Source organism: Sapajus apella, unplaced genomic scaffold (genome assembly GCF_009761245.1).
Source record: "Sapajus apella isolate SASKATOON/1434 unplaced genomic scaffold, GSC_monkey_1.0 scaffold10, whole genome shotgun sequence".
Taxonomy (NCBI): domain Eukaryota; kingdom Metazoa; phylum Chordata; class Mammalia; order Primates; family Cebidae; genus Sapajus; species Sapajus apella.
In genome coordinates, this window is record NW_022436950.1 from 2,264,083 (window position 1) to 2,282,155 (window position 18,073).

Sequence of the window (18,073 nt, forward strand, 5' to 3'; positions counted from 1 at the left end):
GCGTGTGTGGTGTGCATGTGGTATATGTGTGCTTACATATTAACATGAAGTTTTCTGGTTTTCTTTTTTTTAAGGCAGGGTCTTGCTGTGTCACCCAGGCTAGAGTGTGGTGGCACAATCTCAGCTCACTGTAACCTCTGCCTCCCAGACTCAAGTGATCCTCTAGCCTCAGCCTCCTGAGTAGCTGGGACTACAGGCACTCACCACCATGCCAGGCTAATTTTAAATAAATGTTTTGTAGAGCTGGGGGTCTCACTATGTTGTCCAGGCTGGTCTTGAACTCCTGGGCTCAAGCAGTTCTCCTGCCCAGCCTCCCAAAATGCTGGGATTACAGGCATGAGCCACTGCGCCCAGCCCATCTCCCAGTTTTCAATGGTGGAGACGTCTCTAAAAGCCGTGTGGGTCTGGGAGACACTGTGGCCACCAAGTCTGGGGGTGGTGTGGACGCTCTGGGGAAAAGCCACAGAAGTGAATCTCAAAGGCCTTTGCCAAGCGGCCCAGGACGGGCACACCTGGGAATGAGAACCCGATTCACAAGCCAGCTGTTAGGGTCCATCCTGGAACTAAAGGGCTGTGGGGGAGTGGGGCCGCTGGGACGGCGACAGGCAAATGAGATGCTCCCTTGAAAAGAGAAGAGCTGTGGTCAGAGGTGGGTGGGTCCCTGGGGGACCCTCAGCCAAGATAGCAGGAGGCAGAGGGTCTGTTTCTGTGACAACGGTGACCTCTGTGCAAGGTGAGAACTGGAAGGCATCCAGGTGGGAGGGAAGCCCTCTACCTCCCTGGCTGTCCTGACCCTGGTCCTTGCTCCTCGCCCATCCACCAACTCCAGCAGGGGACACAGGGCCCTGGAGACGATGACGCCTGTGTCCGGCTCGATGGGTCCTAGTACAGGGACAGGGCAGTGCAGAGGCAACTCCAGCCTCCATGTCCCCAAGGCCACTAGACTGTCCCCACTCCTGTCAGCTGTTGGGAGGGTGCCCTCCCGGGTTGCTGCCCACGTCCCCAGCTGTTTCAGGTCCCGAGATGCCCCCAGGTGGGGCTGGATCTGCCCCGGGCATCACAGCCACATCTTCGTGTTCTTACCACCCCCAGCCATTCTCTAAGGTGAAGCGCTGTCCTGTATCCCCTCGGGCACACAGCATGGCCCAGCCGGTGGGTACAGGCCTCACTGCCCTCAGCTCCTGCCAGCTCGCCCCCACCATGACAGTGTGCCTGCCTGCAGGACTCACCACAAAGGCCACCAGCCTGTCCTCTCGGACCCGCTCAGTGAAGCTTCCCCTTGGCCAGCTGGCCCCAGGCTGCCCCCCCCCAGGCAGGGCTCCAGGCTTCTTACCTGCCGTGTGCCGCCGTCAGGAGCTTCAGGCAGGTCAGGTCCCCACTGACGGCAGCGTGGTGCAGGGGCAGGGCCCCCTCCCGGGTCTCCAGCGTGGCTGAGTGGCCCTCGTGGAGCAGCCACTCCACCAGCACTGGGTGTCCAAAGCGGGCGGCCAGGTGCAGCGGGGAGACACCCGAGGCATCTTGGTCCTACCGAGGCCCAGGCAGGTCAGGAAGTGGGGGACAGGCCCCAACCCTCCCCTGCTGGGCAGCCCGTGTGGCAGAGCCGCTCCCCAAGGTGGGCCCGGGCGAGGGCTCACACTGCCTGCAACCCAGCGAAGGGCCTTCCAGCTTCTCCCTCCTTCCCTGTCTCTGCCTACAACATGGAGGGAGGCCCTCCCTGTTGGGACTGAAGTGAGAGGAGGGCCAGGACTCAGGGGCAGGACTTGGGAGGTCACCTCTGGCCGTCCTGTCCCCAGTATGAAAACGGCCCTTTCCCACTCAGCTAGGTGCCTGCAGCCCCCGCCCACTGCTTATGGTCAGAAAGGCTTCCCAGGATACCTGCCTCTGGCTGGTCCCCTGTCCCAGTGCCCTCCCGCTGGCCACAGAGCCTCAGGGCCAGGGAGCATCCCATCACAGGTGTCATGGGTCCGGCAGACCTGGGCCTTCTCTGAGGGCCCTGTGGTCAGAATGGATCCCCAGAGAAGCACAGCTCCCGCCTGCTGCCCTTGAACTTGGCGGACGGGCTGCCCAGAACAGGAGGCTGGGCTGGGACCCTCAGGTGCTCTGGAGAGCCAGGTGGGGGGACCTTCCACTCCCTTGTCTCAGCAGGTCCCGCTGCCCCCACCCCAACTCTAACCTAGGGGTGGCGTTCTAAGGCCGGTCAGGCCTGCTCACCGTACTCCTGAGAGCTCCACAGGGCTGAGTGACAGCTCTGAGGCCCTCGCCTGCACGAAGGGCACTGGGCAGGCAGGAGAGGGGAGGGGGCCACAGTAGAAACACTCTGGACAAGATGGCCACCATCAGCGGCCCCTCACTCCCATCCCCCGGGGCCGGGCTCCCAGCTCGCAAGCCTGAAGTCCCACAGTGCTGCTCTAAGGACTTTTTTCTAGACCCTTTGGGGAGCAGCCCCGTGGGCCAGGCCTGAGGAGAGACAGGTGTCCTGACCTCAGCAAGACACCCCACTGGCAACGAAGCGCTCCTGGCAGAGGAGGTGATAAGAACATTGAGGAGGTGGCCTTGCCACTCAAGGCTTTGTGCTTCGGGAGGTGTGGGACAGGGACTGAGTCCCCAAGAGAAACAAAGGGCCAGGGCCACGGAGGCCGGGGGCCAGTGCTCTGAGCCTCCTTGCTGCATGCCTCCCTGGTTCCACGCCAGCCAGGTTTGTGGAGGCCAGGCTGCCCCGTCCCCGCTCACCTGCAGACCACAGCCCCCCTCTCGGACCAGCCAGCACAGCTCAGCCAGGCTGCCCGTGGCGGCGGCATCATGCGCTGGGGTGGCGCCGTTGTGGGCCCGCTGGTTGCCAGGCAGCTGGGCCCGCTGCACCAGAAACTTGACGCAGTCCAGGTGGCCAGCCCGGGTGGCGTGGTGAACCAGGCCGGCCCCCAGAGCATCAGTGATGCCTGGGCCCAGGGCGCCAGCCTCCAGCAGCCGCTCCAGTGCTGCCACATCCCCGTCCTTGGCGGCCACAAGTGCCTGCTGCTCCTCCATCCTCTGGCCTGGGCTCTCGGCGGTGACTCATGCACAGGCCGGGGCTTCCTGTTTCAGACGTGGATGAAGCTTGCCGGCTCTGGTTACCCGATAGCCGCCACAGGGCAGATGGGAGGCGGCAGGGCAGGGTGGGTGGGACAGGCCTTGGGGACCTGCCCAAGCCACTCCCACAGTGTGAGAGCGCCAGGTGCCTGGAGCTGGGAAGATAGAGTGCAGGGCACAGGGGAAGGCCTGGACCGAGACAGGCCAGGGCTGGGCATGGCCAGCAGAGAAAGGAGGACAGCACCAAGGCTACCCCAACCTGTCCAGATGGCTGGAACCCACCTCTTCATCTACGAAGCCAGGGCTGAGGACACGTGCCACCAAGCTTCTCACAGGAGTCCTGAGTGGCCTGGGAGACAGTTTCCCCAATCCTCATAGAAGCACAGACCCCCAGCCACCACCAGCATGTCTGAAGGGTGCCCAGTAGGTCTACGTTTGGCCGGGTTGACACCCAGAGCTGAGCACCCCACCTCTGGATCCCAGCCCTCCGCCCTGGAGGCTCCCATAAACCTCTGGGGACACGGTGGTTCCACAGGGCCTGTGATAGGCTCAGAACCTTGACGTGGGCGTGTCCAGGCCACCCGGGCGGTCTCAGCCCCTGTCTCAGCCCCCGCCTCAGCCCCCTCTCCAACCACATGACCCAGCCTCCGGGCTGCAGCCCAAGAGGCCCAGGTGCATTTAACCCCTTTCCAGATTGTTCTAGACAATCCGTAGTTTTGGTTTGGGGATATTAGAACCACCACAGCCTCTTCCTGATAGCAGTGGGAAGCTGCAGACGGGGGACCCACTACATCTGTACATTTATAGAGGCTCCTGGAGACGCTACCTCAAGTGGGGTTTCTGGGCTAACGCGTCATCATCACACCACAGTGACCGGGGAGCGGCTGCAGCCCCTCCCACCACCACAGGCTCAGTCAGGATCTTCATACCGCAAGCGCAGCGCCCACTGGAGAAACGGCAGGCGGTCCGAGCCGAGCACTGAAATCCTTTATTTGTTCATTTAGTTTCTGGCAAGTGTTTCCTCAAAATCATCATGTAGTTTCTTGAACCATAAAACCACACATTAAAAATGTTATTTCACTGAAAGTGACTCCTATGCAAATACCAACTTGGGATGTGTGTCCAAATGCCACAGAGCATTTGAGAAAAGAATCCTTTGCAAATAAAATCGAGGTAAAAGCTGAGTCAGGGATGACCCGATTCTACACCTCAGGAATGACCTGGGGCTGTACAAGCACCAGCTCAGCGAGGCTGGAGGTGAACCCTGAGTCCGTGACCACAAGGGACAAGAGAGGGCCTGGGGACTGAGGCCGGGAAAGCATGCAACCTTGAGTGCTGGTGGGTGCAACAGAGTCAGGCTGGGGACGCAGGAGGGTGGTGGGTGCCGAGCGGAACAGGCCTGGCCGAGGCGGGGTGTCGGCGGTCCCCCCATCTGGGCACCGAGGAAGGAGAGCTCAGTAGATCCCTGGCACAATGAGTGCCTGAAGAATGTCTTAGTTTATAGTGTTACTACCCAGTTAGTTCCTTTGTATAATCCTTCTATTGGTTTACAGTCAGGACAATTAGCGCCTGAAGAGTATCTTACTACTCAGTCATTTCTTTTTATATATATATTTTATAGTCGGAGGAATGTCTAGAGCAGACACGGTGCTGAGCATGATTTAAAGGAAAAACAATTATATCAGGACAATAATTTATGGCCCAAAAGGTAGTGCCTCTGCCTGAAAGGGCACGCACTACATGGCAGGCTGGCCTAGGCGGCAGTGTTCAGTATGGTAAAGACACCCGCTGTATGGCAGGCTTGGAGCAAGAGTCACTCCTCCTGAAAAGGAGTTCCAGTACCTTGCGTCCAGTTCTTGTGGAAAGCTGGCCCCTGGCAGGCAATCCTGCCAGTGTCCAAGGGCTTAAAACCCCTCCGGTATAACTGTGCCTTGGTGGCTGTGAACATTGTCAGCTCTGTTGTTGCCGTGCTGGCTCAAAGCATCCTCCTACAGACATCCTTAGAAGCAGCCTGCCCATAGATGAGATGATGCACACTGCCCCCTCCTTACTGCGTGCCGCCCGCCTCCTCGGTGACCTGATGGGGGTGGGCCCCTTGCTTACCGCTCACTTGACTGTCTTGACCCTATCACTATCCTTCAGGTCACTTCACTCACTACCCTGCCCCCAAACTATACCCAATAAATAGATGCTTCCGGGTGTTCGGGGCCTCGTCTGTCTCCGCTTATAGGTGGCGTGCGCACCCCCCAGCAAGCCCAGCTGCACTTTCTTTGTCCTTCTGTGTCCTGTCTCTTTATTTCTTGGATCCTGCGCCTCAGCACAGTGACAGGGGACACCCCGTGACCCTGTAGGGCATGACCCTACAGCTGGGTCCACTGTGGCCGAGGCCAGAGGAGCAGGGCTGGTGGAGGCAGCCTCTGGAAAGCGCCTGAGAAGTGATTGCTCTGGAAAGGCGCACGTGGGAAGCCACGATCAAAGCAAAACAATCAGTTTCCTATTTTCATGATAGCATTTGCCTGACGATGAGTTATAAATACTTGGATTCTACCTTCTAGATAAAAACACGACGTTCCAGGAAAGTGCACTCACGATAGGCTTGCCCCATTCCCAGGAGGGTGGATAAAGCTGGTGTTTCCACATCACCATTGGAGGATGGGCCTGTGTGAGTTCTGCAGTGGGCGGTCCTATGCTGTGGGTGGTCCTATGCTGTGGGCGGTCCTATGCTGTGGGTGGTCCCATGCTGGTGTCCTGGGCCCTGTGAGCTCCGCAGGGGTCCAGGGAAGGAAGCTGGGTAGGGTTGGGGGGGGGAAGTGCACACTCCCCTGCAGGCGCTCCAGGACCAAATGCAGAAGGGGGCATGAGACAGTCATCCTGGCACAGCCCGTAGGAGGGAACTGAAGGGACAACCCTGTGCCCTGTGATGGGCTTCCTAGGAGCAGGCAGGGAGGGCACCGGCGCTAGGCCTGGTCCTCCAGCTGCGCCACCGCCTGCTTCAGGTCCTGCACGACGAGGTCCACCTCGGCCCTGGTGGTGCTTCGGCCCACGCTGAGCCGGAGCGCGTTCCTGGCCACATCGAAGGGGACGCCAGAGTTCAGCAGCACTGGGGATGGCCTGGGATGGGAGAAACCGCGCTGCCGCTGAGGGCACAGGGAAGAGGCACAGCTCCTGCTGCTCTGGGCCACTTCCCAGTGGGCTGTCCCCACCCAGGTGCCCACCTCCCCGCCGGCGCCCCCCTCCTGCTGAACTACCCAGACCAAACACACCCCTAAGGCCACCCGCATCAAGGTCCGGCTCAAAGTCGCCCCTACCCCCGCCCTCCCCGTGGAGTTCTCTTGCACTCGACGCCCCCAAGCAACGCTACCCCTCCTGCACTGAGCACCGGGGCCCAGGAGAGCTCCTGTCCTTGAGGGGTCTCAGACAGTGTTCTTGGAGAACACTCATGCTGACACAGACAGTGCCTCACCCGTGGGGCCCGCCTGAGCCACTTGGTAACTTCACGGCATCTGGCACGGGGCTTTGCAGACACTAGGGACCCAGCCAGTATCTAGCCACGGAACAGATAACCGCATTGGGGTGTCCTGAAGCAGGGCTGTCCGAGGCTCGAGGTGTGGGCTCTGTTGAGGGGCCTGCCCTCATCACACCCGGGCCCCTGCCTCCCCTGCCCTGCATTGCCCCTACTGCCGCAGGGCACAGACACTGCCCAGGGCCCCATCTTGCCCCTTTTTCCCCAGAGCTGGGCCCTCCGCCGTCTCACTCCAGGTGCTCCTGCACAATCCTGCCACCCTGACCCTGATGACCACGTGCTGCTGGCCGCAGTTCTGCTCTCTTCCCGGAGCCTCGAGTGTTCCTCCCACGTCCACTTCAACCTCCCACAGGGGCCTCACATTTTTAGCAGGCCAGACCCAGAACTGCTTCTCCCCTGCTGCCAGCAGGCCGCTGCTTGGGCACCCCACGGCCTCTGCCTGGCCCAGGCCACCCGCTCATCTGGTCACCACCATCCCAGAATTTCTGCTCTATCTTGCAGATGGCTGATCTGACACTTGAGTCTCACATCATGGCCCTCAGGGCTCCCACTTCCTGGAGGTTTCAGTGAGCACTGACAGTTGGGCCATCCCTGCCCCAGTCCTCTCCAGCCTGTCCCCATCCTTTCCAGCCCACCCCAGTCCTCCCCAGCCCCTGCCACACTGCCCCTCCAGGCCCTGCTGCCCCTGCCTTCAGAACTGAGCAAGAGAAGCCCCCTTCTCCTTCATAAGTTCTAGTCCTTCAGACGGCAACTTGGAGGTCACTTCTTCTACGAAGCCCTCCCTCTGCCCTGCTAGGGTCCAGGTAGGGCTGGCTTCACCAGCCAGAGTGCGGCCCAGTGGCCATATCCTGATGCCTGCCCACCACACCCAGTGCCCGAAGCACTGCTGTGCCCTGGACTGGGTTTGTGAAGAGCACTTACTGGTCCCCGTGGTCCGAGTGGCACGCGGCCCCCACACTGGCCATCAGCACTTGGCACTGTGCGAGCACCATGCGTCCTGTGGAGACAGAGCACATGCCCCTGAGATGGGGCTCCTGCAAGGCCACCCTTCTCTCCCTTCCCAGGGTCCTGCTGGGCGCAGGCTGCTTCCCTCCCTCCAGGCCATCTGGTGAAATTCCAGCGTTGCCCAGAGCTGGGGAGAGAGCTCACAGCAGGAACCGACGAAAATGCTTCCTCTTCCTTTCTCCCCTGGCCGCAGACAGACACACACAGACACTATTCTGCCTCACAAAGCTGGCCTTGAAAACGGCGCCTGTAATCAACTGCCTGCAAAGACACCTGGAGTCCTGACCCGCTCCTTCCTTACGAGCTTGCAGGCCTGGCAATGTCACATCGACACCTGTGCTCTGGAAGACACGTCAGAGTTCTATGAAGCTGGAAGGCATTTCCCCCTTCTTTCACAAGCACAGAGATTAATAACTGCGACGTAATTAAAATGAGAATTTTGGCCAGGTGCAGTGGCTTACACCTGTAATTCCAGCACTTTAGGTAGGATTGCTTGAGCCCAGGAGTTGGAGACCAGCCTGGGCAACACAGGGAAACCCCATCACCACACATTTTTTTAAAAAAATTGGCCATGGCCAGGTGCAGTGGCTCACGCCTGTGACCCCAGCACTCTGGGAGGGTGAGGCAGACAGGTCACCTGAGGTCTGGAGTTTGAGACCAGCCTGGTCAACATGGAGAAACCCCACCTCTACTAAAAATACAAAATTAGCCAGGCATGGTGGTGCGTGCCTGTAATGCCAGTGTGTCATGAGGCTGAGGCAGGAGAACCCCTTGAACCCAGGGGGCAGAGCGTGCAGTGAGCCAAGATCAAGCCACCGCACTCCAGCCTGGGCGACAGAGTGAAACTTAGTCCCTCCCCCCAAAAAAAATTAGCCAGGTGTGGTGGTGCACACCTGTAACCTGTAGTCCCAGCTACCAGGGAGGCTGAGGCAGGAGGATCACTTGAACCCAGGAGGTCAAGGCAACAATGAGCTGTGATCGCGCCTGGGCAACAGAGTGAGACCCCGAATCAAAAAATAAATAGAATAAAATGAGAATCACCGTCTCATTTAAAGTAGCACAGGTCGTCACTGAATACAAAGTCTGACCCCAGAACAAAGGGAACGTTGCCAGAGAACTCCCCTTTCCATGGTGAGGAATCTGAGATGATCAAGGAGACCCATGCCTCCTTGCCCACAAGAACGTGTTTCAGCCGGGTTCTCATGAACGCAGCCACCATGACGGGTACCCACAGGCTCTTCTTCATGAGCCAGACACGTCTGCCGGGTCTCCCTGCATGATCCAGGAAGAAGAATGACGCAACACCTTCATCTTCTCAGAAGCCAAAAACTCATCTACAGATGCAGCTCATCGTGCTCTTGGGCCACTATAACTTCCTCCCGAATGACAAGCGGCTGGTCGACGACCCGGACTTCCACTCTCAGGGTGCTGGGGCAGACCAGGTCTTAGGCGCATCTGGGATAGGGGTGATCCTAACTGTTCCGGCCGAGGCAAATGTCACGAGACATCCAGATTTGCACTTGATCCTTACTCTGCCGGTTAGTTTTTTGTTTGTGACCACAGTCTCCCTCACTGTTGTGCAGCCCAGGCTGGAGTGCAGCGGCTCAATCTTGTCTCACTGCAACCTCTGGGTTCCAGCAATTCTTCTGCCTCAGCCTCATGAGTAGCTGGGACTGCAGGCACACACCACCATGCCCGGCTAATTTTCTGTAGTTTTTGGTAGAGACAGGGTTTCACCGTGTTGTCCAGGCTGGTCTCGAACTGGTCGCAAGTGATCCACCCACCTCGGCCTCCTCCCAAAGTGCTGGGATTACAGGTGTGCGCCACCGTGCCCAGCATCTGCTGGTTTTTAAAACTGATCACCTCCCCTTTTGCCTACTCTGATGAAATATTTAATAAAACTTGCTAACAGAGGTCGGGCTTGGTGGTTCACACCTGTAATCCTAGCACTTCAGGAGGCCGAGGCGGGCAGATCACAAGGTCAAGAGATCATGTTGGCAAACATAGTGAAACCCCATCTCTACTAAAATATAAAAATTAGTTGGAGGTGGTGGCACGTGCCTGTAGTCCCAGCTACTCGGGAGGCTGAGGCAGGAGAATTGCTTGATCCGGGGAGGCAGAGGTTGCAGTGAGCTGAGATCATACCACTGCACTCCAGCCTGGCACCTGGCGATAGAAAAAGACTGTCTCAAAAAAAAAAAAAAAAAAAATTGCTAACAGAATAGACACATGTCTAACATTCAGTTAATGTTCCTTCCTTCCCTGACAGCTTTTGGGGCGGTGCTAATGTCAGACATGAGAATGCGCCACAGTCCACAACCCAGCAGCAGCAAAATGAGCCAAGTCAGGGAGAGGAGGGGCTGGTGGCAAGAGCCCCATGAGCCACAGCATAGCCACCCAAGCCTGCCCTCAGCAGCCCTAGCAAGGCCCCATGACCACACAAGCTGTGTCATGCCCAGGGCAGGGTGAGTGGGAGGCGCTGGCTCAGCCCGGAATCCAGGCAGCGCAGGAGCTGTGCTCACACTGTGGAAAGACCAGGGTGAGGGGCTGTCACCTTGAAGCCGGGGTCCCCGGATGGAGAAGTTGCAGGTGTTGGGAAGCCGCTCGGTCCCTGGAAACTGACTATTCAGATGGATTCTCTTCTGACCAAATTCAGCCTGAAAAAAATAAGCTGAAATAGCTGGTGACAGCCTCAAAGACCGCTCCCCGACCAGCAACTGCTTGAAATTTAGACTTTTCCAGAAACACAGCCTTGGCAGGTAAATACTTTTCAACCAGCATCTACCTAGAATAGTTAGGGAAACGGACTATGGGAGGCAAAGTTAATGAGGAGAAAACCTGAATATTCTGAAACATGAACCTTCCACACAGATCATAATGAATACCACCTCTGCATGTTTTATCATGTGTCTCTGAAAAAGATCGTCCCCCTGGTCTAGGGTTTCTCATCCCAATGCACTTCGCTCCATTCTTCCCTCACTGCATCCTGATGAGCTCCAGGCTCCGCTGCAATCCCCACAGGCCCTGGGGTCCGCCAGCACCCCACACCCTGTCTCCAAGCACCTACCCCATGCACCCACCCCACGCTGTACTCACCTCCAGCCTCTCCTCCAGGTAATCCCGGATGTCCCTCATGTGGGCCTCATAAGCCTCCCAGTTCTGGGTCACCAGCTCTGCAGCCTGGGGGAAGCACATTTATTTGCAAAACAAAGGAGTGAAAAAAAGCTTTAAACAGCACAGGTGACACTTCCTGAAACTGCTCATTCTCTTGAGTCATAGACAGAATGCATTTTTTGGGTGCTGCCATTTGCAGGATGTGGAAGTGCCACCGAAATCAACTTTACCAGGCACTTCCCGACAGCGCCAGGCACTTCCCGACAGCGTGCACTTCCTGACTGCGCCAGGCACTTGAAATGCCCCAACAAGACAGCCCTAAGGGGGATCCCAGCCCTGGAGGAGCCCATGTCCCAGAAAGGTGGATGGACAAAAGCAGGAGAAGAGGGGAAGACCCCCACCCACCAGTCAGCGCTGTGAGGGACCCCATAGGCCCGAGGTGGGCTGGTGACAGAGATGGCTGCTCGAGGGCAGGGAACAACGTCCCAGCAAAGGCTCTGCAGGGGCCAGCCAGCCATTCTGTCTCCAGAACAGAGGGGCCTGGTGTGGCGGGTGTAGAGTGCAGGGACAGATTGGCAGCCCTGCAGGCCTGGCCACGGGGCAGATGCAGTGAAGCTCTGAGGGAGGGGTGATGGTCTGACCGGCCTGTGGAATGGCCATCCTGCGGCCCTGTGGGCAGTGACAGCAGCAGGCCCCCGGGAGGCCATGGCAGCATCCAGGGCCCTTGGTCTAGGGTTGGTGGCCATGAAAACAGACATGAGGCAGGTCCTGGGTGTATTTTGGAGTCCAGACAGACAAGACTGGTGTGGCATGAGAGGCAGGGGACGATGACAACGAAGGACTGAGGGCACCTCCTGGACTTCAGACCTGAGAACCTGGATACCAGGAGGTGCCCAGGGTGGGAAGAGGGTGGAGAGAGGGTGGGACATGTTTTGATCTCAGAGGAATGGGCCTCCCAGGAGATGGGCCAGGGCCTGCCCAAGATGTCAAGTTCAAAGGCAGGAGCACAGGCTAGCATCACAGTGACAGGACAGACGGAACCACGAGGGTGCAGGGAAGGCCGCCAGCACACAATCAAGGCAGAAAGGAATGGGTGGGGGAAAGCATGCAGGGTAGGTGTGTGCAGGATGGAGTCCAGGCTGGGTGGCGGAGGGAGGCTATCTAGAGCGCTGGTGGGGTCAGGGTCTCGGCGCTGGGTGAAGCTGAGAACCACTGGGGCTGTGGTGCTGGGGCTGAGACCGAGCCTTGGCACTTCTGCTGTTATGGGTGCAGATGCAACCCCAGAAGCACGGAGGTCAGGGGCTGGGGGGCTTCGAGCATTGTGAGCTGAGGCTCTAGTTAGGAAGCTGCTACATATTCCCTTCTGGCGGGGGATAGCCATGACTCAGGGAGTTTAAGCAACCTGACCCAAGGCACACGGCAAGTGAACTTTCAAGCCAGGATTTGAACCCTGGATATTTCAAAGCCTGTGGACCACATCACTGCTTCATCATTCAGGTTAATATGAGCAGGTACTGGACCCCACTTAAAATGCACTCTTTGGCTGGGCACGGTGGCTCACTCCTGTAGTCCCATCACTTTGGGAGGCCAAGGCAGGTGGATCACTTGAGGTCAGGAGTTCGAGACCAGCCTGGTCAATATCATGAAACCCTGTCTCTACTAAAAATACAAAAATTAGCCAGGCGTGGTGGCGCACGCCTATAGTCCTAGCTACTCAGAGGCTGAAGTGGGAGAATCTCTTGAACCCAGGAGGCAAAGGTTGCAGTGAGCTGAGATTGCACCACTGCATTCCAGCCTGGGTGACAGAGTGTGACTCCATAACACACACACTCTTCCTTCTAGTAAACGTAGCCTTAGTTATCACTGTTAAGAATATAATTTTGAATACTCTAACAGGGAATCCATTCACACTCTTCCCAAGGCCCGGCCTCAGGGGCCCAAGCCCTTTCTTCTGTACTGGGGATGCTAAGGCAGACATGGCCACGAGCCCCTTCAAAGGGGAAGCAGGAGGTGGGGCATCCATCATACACACTGCAGAGAAACATCAGATGGGGGACACAGAGTGGCAGCAGGGGGCAGGGGGACCAGTGTAGCTGTGGTTCATGGAGGGCTGCTTGAAGAAAGTGGGCTTTGAGCAGAGGCCTCCTGCACAGAGGGGGAGCAGTCCGAGACGCAACCAGGAACCCTGCCTTCGCATGGCAAAACCTGAGCCTGGTTACTGTCACAGAAGCAGGACAGGGCCCGGTGCAGGGCTGGCGGCAGGTGCTTCACTGGCCATGATGCCTCACACCCCACAGACCTATCGGGGACTGAGAGTTGATGGTACAGGGGCTGCCGACACCTTTGGGAATGTGTGAACCTATGGCCTGATGCTTCACCTCTGCTGTAACGATACCAGTTTCTCGTGTCAGAAGAGACAGAGACAAGGAATCTTTTCGTTTTAGATGCTACGCCAGTGCCGCCACTCCACAGATCTGAAAAAGTACAGCTCTCCAGGCTGATAAATAAGATTCTAGGCTTTTTCTTGTCAGTCCGCTTATGAGATCATGAACATGATCTCCCTGAAGTCCCAGATTCCTACTAGAGCTGCTGGGGAAACTGAACCAAAGCAATCAACTCATCCTCTCAGTCACCAGGCAGGGCTCACCTTCCCAAGGCCAGCAATCATTGGGGTGTTCTCTGTCCTGTAAGAAACAAGGAATTAAGCAAGAATAAACCAATGTCTCAGGAAGGACTCCTATCTACATGAAAGTCATTGTGCTGAAATAAAAACACTCACACTCCATCCCTCCTGAGCATGTGCCCTGTGGCTTATCTCAATGGCAGCTGCAGGCCCCAGAAACCTCCCCTGCCGAGTTTTCACTTGTCCTGGCCCAGTGAAGATCAACAAGGCCCACTGTGGGTGACGTGTCAGGTGTTCACTTTGACAATTCTATCTGGATCCTGTTCCTAAAGAAAGCACTCTTCTTCCTGCAGGCCCAAGGCACAGCTCTCTTTGGTTCTCACTGCCAAACAGGGATGATATGGGACAGGGGAGAACCCTTTGTTTTCAGATTTCAGGCCTCAGCAAATGAGTGGGGGGGGGGGTGTGTGTGTACGTGCACGCACACTCACAGGAGATGTGCAACGGACCCTAAAGAAAATGCCTCGTATACTCTGACCTAAAAACTGAACAGAACTTATTACCCTATTTCTAGAAAAAAAAAAAAAAAAAAAAAAAAAAAAAAAAAATTAATAATTTCTCTCTTTTTTTTTTTTTTGAGATGGAGTCTCACTTTGTCACCTAGGCTGGAGTGCAGTGGCGCAATCTGAGCTCACTGCAACCTCCGCCTCTTGGGTTCATGTAGTTCTCTTACCCCAGCCTCCCGAGTAGCTGGGATTACAGGCGTGCGCCACCACGCCAGGATTTTTGTATTTTCAGTAGAGATGGGGTTTCACCATGTTGGCCAGGATGGTCTCAAACTCCTGACCTCGTGATCTGCCTGCCTTGGCCTCCCAAAATGCTGGGATTACGGGCATGAGCCACCACGCCCAGACCAATAGTTTCTTAAGTTTGGCTGAACAAAGTTTTCTTAACCCTCTGGACCCGGCTATTGCTCGTTTACTGGCAGACATTTCCTCTGTGCCCTCACCAGCAGTTGCTGCTGTCTCCATTCTTGAATAATCGTAGCCATTCTGATAGGTGCTGTTAGGTGGTGTCTGCTGGTTTTAATTTGCATTTCCCCAATAACTAGTGCTGTTGAACATCTTTTCCTATGCTTGTTACCTGGGTCTCCTATTTGGTGAAATGTCTGTTTCTACTTTTTTTGCCTATTTTCTGATTGAATTTTTTATATTATTTTTGCTGTTGAGTTTTGTGAGTTCTTGATATATTCTAGACACTATTCCGTTGTCACGTCATTTGAAAATATTTTTTTCCTAGTATGTAGCTTATCTTCTCATCTTCTTAATATGGTCTTTCCCAAAGCAAAAGCTTTAAATTCTGATGTAGTCTAATTTATCAATTTTTCCTTTTATGGATGCTTTTGGTGTCACCTCTAAGAACTCTCTGCCTAGTCCTAGAACTTGAAGATTTTCTCCTATTTTTAAATGGTTTTATCGCTTTATGTTTTACATTTAATTTCATAATCTATTTTGAGTTAATATTTTCTAAGGTATGAGACAGGGGTGTCTAATCCTTTGGCTTCCCTAGGCCACACTGGAAGAATTGTCTAGGGCCACATATAAAATACACTAATGATAGCTGATGAGCTTAAAAAAAGAATCACCAAAAACAAACAAACAAAAAAAACCCACAATGTTTTAAGAAAGTTCATGAATTTGTGTTGGGCCATATATTCAAAGCTGTCGTGGGCCGCATGCAGCCCACAGGCGGCAGGTTGGACAAGCTTTGTGTAACACTTGGGTCAAGCTTCATTTTTTTGCTTACGGATGTCTAACTGCCTTGGCGCCATCTGCGGAAAGCCTTTCACCTGCTGAATTGATCTGCATCTCCCGCAGTTGTATCTGCACCTGTAACACATGTGAGCGTATTTCTGGTTGGGTCTATTTTCCTTCATTGATCTACATGCTGGGATTTTGATAGAAGTTGTATATCAATTTGGAGAGAACTGACATCTTTGGAATGTAGAATCTTCCAATCCATGAACATAGTATGTGTCTCTGCTTAAATCTTCTTTGATTTCTGTCATCCACATTATATTATTTTCAGCATATAAGACCCTTATATTTTGTTAGTTTGTATCTGAGTAATTGTGTTTTGGTGTAAATGGTATATTTTTAATATTACTGTCCACGTGTTCATTACCATTATGTAAAAATAAGACAGATTTTTGTATGTTTGTGTCCTGCAACCTTGCTATACTCACTTATTAGTTCTAGGAGTTTTCTTGTCCATTCCTTGGGATATTTATAGATAGTCGTGTGATTGGATTAGCAACAATTTCACCTCTTCCATTCTGATCTATATGCCTTGTGCTTCCTTTTCTTGCCTTACTGCACTGCCTGGAACTTCCAGCATCATGTTGGATAAGCGTGGTAACAGTGGACATCCCTGCTTTGTTCTCCCAACCACAGGAGTAAAACATTCAAGCTTTCGCCACTGAGTATGATGTTAGCTGTAGGTTTTATGCAGATGTTCAAGTTGAGAAAGTTCCCCACGAATCCTATGATTCTGAGTTGTTTAACATGAACGGCTGAATTTTGTCAAAGGCTTCTGCTGCATCAAATATGATCATGTTATCTTCTTTATTCATTAGCTTGTTAATATGGTGGATTACAGTGATTGAATTTTTTTTTTTTTTTTTTTTTAAGGTGGAGTTTTGCTCTTATTGCCCAGGCTGGAGTGCAGTGGCATGATCTTGGCTCACCACAGCCTCTGCCTCCCAGGTTCTCCTGCCTCAGCCTTCCAAGTAGCTGGGATCACATGCCTGGCTAATTTTGTATTTTTAGTAGAGACAGGGTTTCTCCATGTTGGTCAGGCTGGTCTAGAATTCCCAACCTCAGGTGATCTGCTGCCTCAGCCTCCCAGAGTCCTGGGATTACAGGCATGAGCTACCAAGCCCGGTCCATTAATTGAATTTTTTTATTTTTGTAGAGATGGTCTTGCAGTTTACCTAGGCTGGCCTTGAACTCCTGGGCTCAAGTGAGCCTCTTGCTTTGGCATCCCAAAGTACTGGGAGATTACAGGCATGAGCCACCATACCCTGTCTTGATTGCATGCCTTGATTGCATTTTTTTCTTTTTTGAGACATCTCAGCTCACGGCAATCTCTGTTTCCCTGGTTCAAGTGATTCTTGTGCCTCGGCTTCCCAAATAGCTGGGATTACAGGCAGTTGCCACCATACCTGGCTAATTTTTGTATTTTTAGTAGAGACAAGGTTTTACCATGTTGGCCAGGCTGGGCTTGAACTTCTGACTTCAAGTGATCTGCCCGCTTTGGTCTCCCAAAGTTCTGTGAATACAGGCGTGAGCCACCATGCCTGAATCTAGACTGCATTTTGAATATTGAACCAGTCTTGCATCTGTGGAATAAATGCCACTTGGTCAGTGTATCATTCTTTTTTTTTTTTTTTTTTTTTGAGACAGAGTCTCACTTTGTCACCCAGACTGGAGTGCAGTGGTATAATCATAGCTTATCGCAGCCTCGACCTTCCAGGATCAAGCAATCCTCCTATTTCAGCCTCTCAAATAGCAGGGACTATAGGCCTGTGCCACCATGCTTGACCAATTTTTAAATTTTTTGTAGAGGGGTCTCGCTATGTTACTCAGCCTGGTCTTGAACTCCTGGGCTCAAGTAATCCCCATTCCCCTGGCTCAGCCTCCCAAATACAGGCATGAGCCACCACACCCAGCTGTGTATACTTCTTATGTATTGCTGAATTCTATTTGTAAACATTTTGTTAAACATTTTTTGCAACGAAATTCATGAGGATGGGGAGTGAGTGGGGGCAAAAATAAAGAAAAAAAAAACCAGGAAATTCATGAGGATGTTGGTCTGCAGGTTTTTTTTTTGTACTGTCTTTATCTGGTTTTAGTATCAGGATAATACTAGTTTCTTAAAATGAACTGGGAAATTGTCCTTCCTCTTTATTTTCTGTAAGAAACTGTGTAGAAATGTTAACTCTTCTTTTCTTTTCTTTTTTTTTTTTTTTTTTTTTTTTGAGACAGAGTTTCACTCTTGTTACCTAGGCTGGAGTGCAATGGCGTGATCTCGGCTCACCGCAACCTCCGCCTCCTGGGTTCAGGCAATTCTCCTGCCTCAGCCTCCTGAGTAGCTGGGATTACAGGCAAGCACCACCATGCCCAGCTAATTTTTTGTATTTTTAGTAGAGACGGGGTTTCACCATGTTGACCAGGATGGTCTCGATCTCTTGACCTCGTGATCCACCTGCCTCGGCCTCCCAAAGTGCTGGGATTACAGGCTTGAGCCACCGCGCCTGGCAACTCTTCTTTAAACAAAGAATTATTTGGTAGAATTCTCTAGTGAAGCCATTGGGCCTGAAGACTTCTCTTTAGGGAGTTTTAAACCTATTTCCTATTGGTTAGTTATTCAAATGATCTCTTTTATTTCAAGTGAGTTGTGGTAGTTTGTGTTTTTCGAGGAAGTGGTCAGTTTCATCTAAGTCTGTCAACTTCATATGTGTAGAGCTATTTGTAGCATTGCCTTATTATCCTTTTGATGGCTGCAGGGCCTGGAGTGATACTCCTTGTTTCATTCCTGATGTTATAGCTTCTCTGTTTTTTTGGTCCATCTTGCTAGAGGTCTGTCCTGGGCTCAAGCAATGCCACTATGTATCTCAGCCTCCCACGTAGCCGAGACCACCACACCCAGCTAATTTTTTTTTTTTATTGTTTGTAGAGACA

General features: G+C 53.7%; 2 protein-coding genes across 7 annotated transcripts in view; both read right to left on the minus strand.

Annotated features, from left to right (window-relative positions):
• ESPNL (espin like) overlaps positions 1 to 3,925 on the minus strand; it is a 34,227-nt gene extending 30,302 nt beyond the window's left edge. The window contains exons 1-2 of the mRNA XM_032277756.1: positions 2,731 to 3,925; positions 1,334 to 1,524 (exon numbers count right to left, since the gene is read on the minus strand). Coding sequence (XP_032133647.1) covers positions 1,334 to 1,524; positions 2,731 to 3,024 — 485 coding nt within the window. The 5' untranslated portion in view covers positions 3,025 to 3,925. The remainder of the gene's footprint in view (positions 1 to 1,333; positions 1,525 to 2,730) is intronic.
• Positions 3,926 to 4,039: 114 nt separating this feature from the next.
• Positions 4,040 to 18,073, minus strand: part of SCLY (selenocysteine lyase) — a 42,385-nt gene continuing 28,351 nt past the window's right edge. For 4 of the 6 annotated variants that reach the window (XM_032277748.1, XM_032277753.1, XM_032277752.1 and 1 more), the window contains 3 exons: positions 13,356 to 13,392; positions 10,691 to 10,774; positions 9,817 to 10,251 (listed from right to left, as the gene is read on the minus strand). In XM_032277748.1, the coding sequence (XP_032133639.1) occupies positions 9,835 to 10,251; positions 10,691 to 10,774; positions 13,356 to 13,392 (538 nt within the window). In that variant the 3' untranslated portion in view covers positions 9,817 to 9,834. Of the gene's footprint in view, positions 6,178 to 7,510; positions 7,587 to 9,816; positions 10,252 to 10,690; positions 10,775 to 13,355; positions 13,393 to 18,073 lie in introns of those variants that run through there. The other 2 variants (XM_032277750.1, XM_032277754.1) reach the window with 1 other exon arrangement.